The sequence below is a fragment of the Nicotiana attenuata genome, unplaced genomic scaffold, assembly GCF_001879085.1.
Source record: "Nicotiana attenuata strain UT unplaced genomic scaffold, NIATTr2, whole genome shotgun sequence".
NCBI classification, from domain to species: Eukaryota; Viridiplantae; Streptophyta; class Magnoliopsida; order Solanales; family Solanaceae; genus Nicotiana; species Nicotiana attenuata.
The window spans coordinates 107009-114713 of record NW_017673646.1 but is presented as its reverse complement, the minus strand read 5'-3'; the positions used below and the strand labels follow the sequence as shown (position 1 = coordinate 114713).

General features: G+C 43.4%; 1 protein-coding gene across 1 annotated transcript; it reads right to left on the bottom strand.

Annotated features, from left to right (window-relative positions):
* Nucleotides 1-3403: 3403 nt before the first annotated feature.
* LOC109216940 (2-alkenal reductase (NADP(+)-dependent)-like) lies at nt 3404-4408 on the bottom strand. Its single transcript, XM_019381160.1, has 2 exons — nt 4404-4408; nt 3404-3785 (listed from the first exon to the last, which is right to left on the bottom strand). The coding sequence occupies exons 1-2, from the start codon at nt 4406-4408 to the stop codon at nt 3404-3406; spliced, it is 387 nt and encodes a 128-aa protein (XP_019236705.1).
* Between the last annotated feature and the right edge of the window lie 3297 nt (nt 4409-7705).

Here is a 7705-nt window from a genome sequence, read left to right as displayed (position 1 = left end):
TCTCCTTCTCCTCGCTAAGAAGCCTAAGGGACTCGCCCTCGCCCAGAATTTTCTAAAGCCTGGTCCCTTGACGGAGCAGCTCACACATAAGCCAATCACAGGCCTGCACAAGAAAAGCTCAATAGAGGGAGGAGGACACGGAATACAGGGAAACTACGCCTAAACTCACCACGAAGTGAAGCCGACGGACTTCCTCGAAGTCGGAACACACTCCTGTTGATCCTGCCTCTTCGGCACTAGGAGAATGGCCTCGGGCAAAGCATATTCACTCGAAGGCACCGCCGACCTGGAATCAGGTATTCCGGGAGCAGCAGACTCGAACGATGCCCTCTCCTTGGAAACACAGGCCCGATCAGCACCACTAAAAGCTCCATCACCTCGCGGGTGCCGATCCAGCTTATCGCCATCATCCCTCGGTTCAGAGGCCAACGATTCCTTCACCTCTTCGGAAGAGCACTACCTCATCCCAGGGAACCACCCGATATCTGCAAGTGGCGAATCCGGTACAAATGAAAGGGGAAAATGTTACCTAAAATATACGAAGGCCAAGGCAAAGGCAGCACGTGCACATACCTTGGTATTTTTCTCCCCACCTGATACGAAGCACAACTCGCCACCACGCTCATCGCAGGCCGAATGGGTCACCAGCCTCCGGACCCAGCCGGGGAGGTCAAAGACTTCGCCCGACGTCTATGAAGTTGCTACAACAAGGTAAAAAACACTATTATTCAACTGACTTTCGCTATAGGCAAAATCTGAGAGGGCACCAGACGCTCCACTCACGTGCGTAATTCTACCCTTCGGGAAATGGCAAAAGCTCCGCGAGGATAATGTCGACCGTGCGGACCCGGATAAACAAACCGGCCCACTCTCAATCCCCATCCTCTTCATCGTCAACTACAAAAGGTGTGGACGAACGGTACCTCAGGGTTAGCAGGACTTGGTGATGAAAGGGCCGATATAGCCTGACAAGATGGTTAAGCGTGAATTCAAGAACAGCCTTCTCCGCAAAAAACCTCATCATCAGCACCACGCGCCAAAACGACGGATATATCTGCGCCAAAGTAACCCGATACTTCAAGCAAAAATCAAGCGCAACCCTATCAGGGGGACCAAACGCAAAAAGATATAGATATACACTCAAGAATCCATCAGTGGAGTCCGTAATACTCTCATCCGGGGGAAGCAGCTGCAGCGCTATCCCCTCACTCCATCCACAGTATTTTCTCACCATCTCCAGATGTTCCCCTCTTATGAAAGACATTATCTTCAGAGCGAACTCTCGCGGTTCCTGAGCGTCGGGAGCAGCACTCCCCGCTCCCTGCCGGCCCGGCCCCGAAGTGGTTGCCATGACTATGTTAAAACTAACAGATCAAAGCAAGGGCATGCACCAACACTTTTTGCGCCTAGAGAAATGAAAAACCCTATGCCAAAGCGGAAGAGCAGCTACCTAAAAATAGTGAGGTCTTGCGAAGATGCCGAATCCGCCCCACATATATGCGAGAACCAGCAGCGACTCGCCTACCCGGAGCAAGCCTCGAAAAACCTACAGCCTCGATGCAGATCGACGGGGTAATGCCCGATCCCAAAAGCATCCTTCGACGAGAAGCCAAGACTCAAGGAGCCATCCGTATTATCTCCAAGCTCGAGATAGCATTTTACCTCGAGGGTCCCCGACCAAAAGAAGCCGGACTTCAGGAAGCTTTCAACACCATCATTCGACGCAGGGCAAGTACCTGGTCTCGCGGTTCCCCTTTTCTGAAAAGGAGGAATAAGCACGGGAAGCTCCGATCAAGAAAGCTCCACGAAGGTTCGAGGCAGCGCCTGAGTACAGGCAACTCCTCAGTAGAAAGTCTATCCTAAACATTTTGAAGGGGGTTATTTGCATTAAGATCAAAAGGGACCCCCTGGTACCTGAAGCCGATCTTCATCCAGGATAAGATCCTCGAAGGCCCCCAAAATTCGGCGCATTATCTCCACACAACTCGAAGGACCCCAGCAGCCCGGGCCTATCAGATCAATCCAGGATTGCTCCGAGGTACGACGATGGGTTCGAAAGAGAGCCATGTCGATCTGTAGAGGAGTGGAAAGAACGCTCGCGCCCAAGTTAGATATCAACGGTCAACAAGTAAAAGAAGGCATTCAAAGGGCCTCGAGGGGCATGAGAACATGCAATTTTAGCGTCCTTGAAAAACAAAATCGACGGCATTACTTTCACCCTGAAGAGCGGGAAATGACAGTGTATTGGGCACGAGTCTATGAGATATGCCATCTATCGCAAAAGATCGCGCCATGAGTTGAATCGTCAGTATAATGTCACCTCGAGAATCTCGAGGAGTCAGAGATCATAGTCGTTTCCCAATGCTTTGTTCTGAGAAACGCGGAGACTATCTATACACGGTGAAATCAGAGGGCCTGATTTCTTGCAATCAAGCCATCCGGGAGTATGCCTCGAGACCCCAAGGACACGGGGCTACGACTTAGTCCCTTCCCTCGGGGCTCGTCGAGGTCCGATTCGAAGAAGACGGAGGTCCAGGCTAGAACAGAAGGGGAAGTTCCTAGGGCACATGGCTAAGTCTGACAGAGCCGGCCTATTCAGAGCCTATGGTGAGGCATCGCGTCAAGCCGCCCCATCTCCATACATTGTAATTAATGCCCATGTACTTGTAGACGAGTTCCCCTCTTATATAAAGGGAACTCACCCTACCTTGTAAGGGACTGATGTTGCTCCATTTCTCCACAAGTGCAATAATCTCTCTCTCTCTCTCTCTCTCTCTCTCTCTCTTCTTTCTAAACTTGTTCGTTCTCGTTGGTCCGAGGTCGCCTTGATATCCATCGCTTTCATACTAGTCCTTCATCGTATTACTTAACATTGGCCGTAAAGAGTCTTGTTTGATTATATCTTCAACTGTTATCCCATCCCTGACTATCCCCGATAGCTCGAATTCGACCCTGACGTCGTCCCCCATCGACCAGACCTATACCCGGGCAGCAGGCCCCTCGGCTCGATTACTATCTCGTTTTAGCTCGCGTTTCATCGTTAAACTCCATATTATTAGCATCAACTGCTCTAACAACTAGCTCGGGAATAGATCACGTATTTTTTAGAATCTCATTTACAAATTTAATTGTTGTTACCATTTTCACGGTAAACACACTTCTTTCATGGTTAAGAATTCTTCTCCATTCTTTATTTCTTTTAGCTTCTCAGATACAATCCTCACTCTCACATTTCATCATACTTTCAAACTTGAAACATTTTAAAAACAAGGAAACCAATAAAACAGTTTATTCAAATAGGAGGACTGCATCAATATCCTCAGCAAATTGCTTTTGACAACGTATTATAGGAAGTGTGAATGAATTACAGGAAAAATTGTTTTTCTCCAAATTCTGCGAGTTCTCAGTCATGAGTTGAAACCTGGATAATCTGCTTGCCAACGTTTCGCCCGTGATAAATACCAACGAAAGCTGATGCAGCATTTTCCAAACCCTCAGCAATATCTTCTACAAAAACCAGCTTTTTCTCTCTTATAAGCTGAATAACAAACTCGAGGTATTCTGGAACCTTGTGTTGGAAGTCAAGCTCGGAGAAACCTTCCATCCGTAATCTCTTTGTGATAAGGCAAAACAAGTTGTGGATACCATATGGTTTCTTTAAATTGTACTGAGAGATCATCCCCGAAACTGTAATCCTACCATAGAGATTCATGTGCAAAAGCACCTCATCCAGCATATTTCCTCCAACGTTCTCAAAGTAAACATCTATTCCCTTAGGAAAGTGCCTTCATTTTGCAAAGGCAGACAGTTGAAGTGTCACGACCCAAAATTTAATCATGGTCGTGATGGCGCCTATCGTGTTACAAGGCAAGCTTATTCCCAAATAATACTACTAAACCGATTATAAGAAATTAATAAAACATTTCCAATAATTTAATTCATGATAAACTAAACCAACTTTACATATATAAATAAGATAAAATACGGAAATAGTCCCAAACATCGGGGTGTCACTAAGTCATGAGCGTCTAAAACTATAAGCTAAGATATATAAACTGTCTAACTGTCCAAAAGTATAAATGACAAGAGGAGTAACAAGGTCCTGCGGACACTAGCAGCTACCTTGCAGTCGCCAATTAAAGCCGGCCTGAAATCAACGATCGCCGCGCTCTAATTCACCTGGATCTACACATAAAGTGCAGGGTGTAGTTTGAGTACAACCACCTCAGTAGTAACAGAAATAACTAAGGAACTGAGTAGTAGTGACGAGCTAAGTAAAATAGTCCAATTATTTATTTTCACAATTTACAATAAACATGAATAAACAGGTAAATTTCATAAAACCAACAAATACCACAAAGAAGTTAACAGGTAAATGCAATAACAACAAAAGTAAATGCAACCTCATAGCAATGTCACTCAACACTCGCACTCAGCACTCCACACTCAACACTCTGCGCTCACTAGGGGTGTGTACAGACTCTGGAGGGGCTCCCAAAGCCCAAGCGCTAAGCACGGACAACTCATGTGCCATCATATCAATACCTGGATCCGCACGGTCAACTCACGTGTTACGCGGACAACTCACGCGCTATGGTATTAATATCCTCACAACCAGGCCATCATATCAATACCTGGATCCGCACGGTAACTCACGTGCTACGCGGACAACTTACGCGCTATGGTATAAATACCTGAACCCGCACGGTCAACTCACGTGCTACGCGGACAACTGACGCGCTATGGTATTAATATTCTCACAACCAGGCCCTCGGTCTCACTCAATCATGTACCTCACTGGCCTCACCATCATCAACAAATAAGGGAACACAACCCACATCAAGTATTATAACATATTAGCAAATAATAGAGACTGAGGTAAACAGGTAAAATAATTTCTATGACTAAGTACAAATAATGTGAGCATGAATAAAGCCTAAGCATGATCTCTAACATGAAGGCCAACAAGTTCAACAACAAGTAAAAACACATAACCATAGATAATAGCCATTAGGCCTCACAGCCTCACGGGACGGACCAAGTCTCAATCCCTCGCGGTACACACCCACACGCCCGTCACCTAGCGTGGGTATCACCACCAAACAATCACATAATATCAATTTCTCCGGGTTTATACCCTCAAAGCCAGAGTTAAAACTGTTACTTACCTCAACCGTGTAAAATCCTACTCCGAGATGCCCTCGTCTCTGGACTCGGTCTTCAAAAGTTCCGAATCTAACCATAATCAGATTAATACCATCAAAATATACTAAAGAATCGAATTCCACAATAAAAATTGTAAAATATACCAAAAATCCGAAAACGGCCAAAACCCGGCCCCCGGGCCCACGTCTCGAAACCAATCAAAAAATGGTAGAATAATAATCCTCGTCCTCTCCCGATTCTAACCATATAAAATTTGTCAAAATCGTACTCCTTTTGGTCCCTCAATTCCTCACTTAAAACTCTCCAAAACTCAAACCCTAACTCCCTCAATTTAACTTTGAAATCATCACTAAAATCCCAAAACGAAGATGGATTCATGAGATATAACTAAAACCAAGTAGAGAACACTTATCCCAATCCATATGATGAAAATCGCCTAAAAAATCGCCCAAATCCGAGCTCCCCAACTCAAAATATGACCGAATGAACAAACCCTAGTTTTATATATTTTTCTGCCAGCTATTCTGCCTCGTTTCTTGTGCCAAACAATTCCGAAACTCGTATTTTATGCCTCCAATGGATTCCTTGTGAAATTCTAGTCTAGCTAGGCTTTTGAATCACTGAATTTGACCTTATAATGAATAAAATATATAGGTTTTAATATTTGCAAATAGTGCAGATTTTTAAATACGCCGTCAGTGGCAATTTCGTAATTAATCTGAAAAATCTAGCAACCTATTTCTTAGTAAAATGATCATTAAATCATCATACGATGTCCAAATTCGACGATTTTTTTTCTACGGGTCTGTAATTACGATACGGATCTAATGCTTCAATCGAAAAAGAATTGAAGCTCATTTGTTCAATATGATATCATTTATGCTCGAACAAACAGTGTCGAAACATAAGAAAAATGAGCGCAACACAACTTAAACCTATCCAGAACTCACCCGATACCCTCGGGACCTCAATTAATAATTCCAACAAATAATATATCACTTTCCGAACTTAGTCGAACCTTCAGAACACCTAAAACAACACCAAAACACCAAATCAACCTCGAATTCAAGCCTAAGAACTTCTAAACTTCCAACTTTCGCCAATTCAAGCCTAATTCTACCACTGACCTCCAAATTATATTCCGGACACACTCCTAAGTCTAAAATCACCCAACAAAGCTAATCAAATCGTAAAAATCCAAATCCAAATTCGTTTACTCATAAGTCAACTTCCGGTTGACTTTTCTAACTTAGCTTTCTAACTAAGAGACTAAGTGTTCATTTCACTCCAAAACTACTCCAAACCCAAACCTACCAACTCGATTCAACTCAACACAGCTGAACAATACATAAATAAGCACAGATGGGGAAATAGGGCTATTACTCTCAGAACGAACGACTGGGTCGTTACATGAAGAAACATATCACTCAAAAGAAAAGTGATTATGCAAAAGCGTTTCTCCATGACCAAATTTAACATAGTAAAGTACTACTTTCAGCCTCATAAAATTCGAGAATTAATTTCAGCATTTATCAATGCCCTATGGAAATGCCTTCATTTTGCCGTGACAGACATATGAACAAACATATCATTTCGGAGAAAAGTAATTTGCATTTCTCCCCTAACCCAACTTTAACATATTAAAGTACTAGTTTCAGACATATTAATTTGATGACTGTCTGATAATAGGTGAATTTGACTATAATCACACCTTAAATAATCACCTTCTTGTGTAGTTTTAATGCTAAAAGTATAACAAAATGCTCTTATTAGTGCTTTTCATGATTTGTAGGTGAAATATGTATAAGGAAGGCTAAGGAGCAGTTTTGGAGTTAAAAGTGATGAAAAAGAGGCCAACTGTGAAATTTCCCAAGTGAACCACGCAAAAACAGGCCGAAGATTCAGAGCACTGGGTCCACCGCGGTTCCACCGCGACCGCGGCAGAACCGCGGTGGGAAGCAGCTGCAGAACCTCAGTGATTCCGCGAGGGTGTTTGGCCGCGGTTCTACCGCGACCGCGGCAGAACCGCTGTAGGCGCAGAAACTTCAGGGACCAAAGTGTCAATTACGGGATTTTTAGACCTAAACCCTATTTAAAACATTAGACTTCGCCCAAGAGAGGCATGTATTGATTTTTTAGGTTTCTTAGCAAGGAAAACATTGTGAGAATATACTCTAAACATCTTTCTTCTTTTCTTTTGATTTTATGATGAATCCAAGCTTAGTTTACTTTCCCATAGCCATGAGTAGCTAAATTCCTTGTCTAAGGCTTTGATGGAACCTATTGGGTGATGAACTTCTTGTTTATGTGAATACAAAAATTGCCACTTTATCTCTACTTGTTCAACTTCGTGTTTCGTTGTAGTTAATTGACAGGATCCTAATTAGCTGTGCCTATTTAGTGTGCATAACTTGGAAAAGAGTGCATATTTAGGTTATTGTTGAACAACACCACTCCTAGATTATTAGAGGAATCTATAATTGCGGGTTTAAAGGCGGGATTAGGGATAACGAAGCCTTTGGTGTAATCTAAAGTGAAT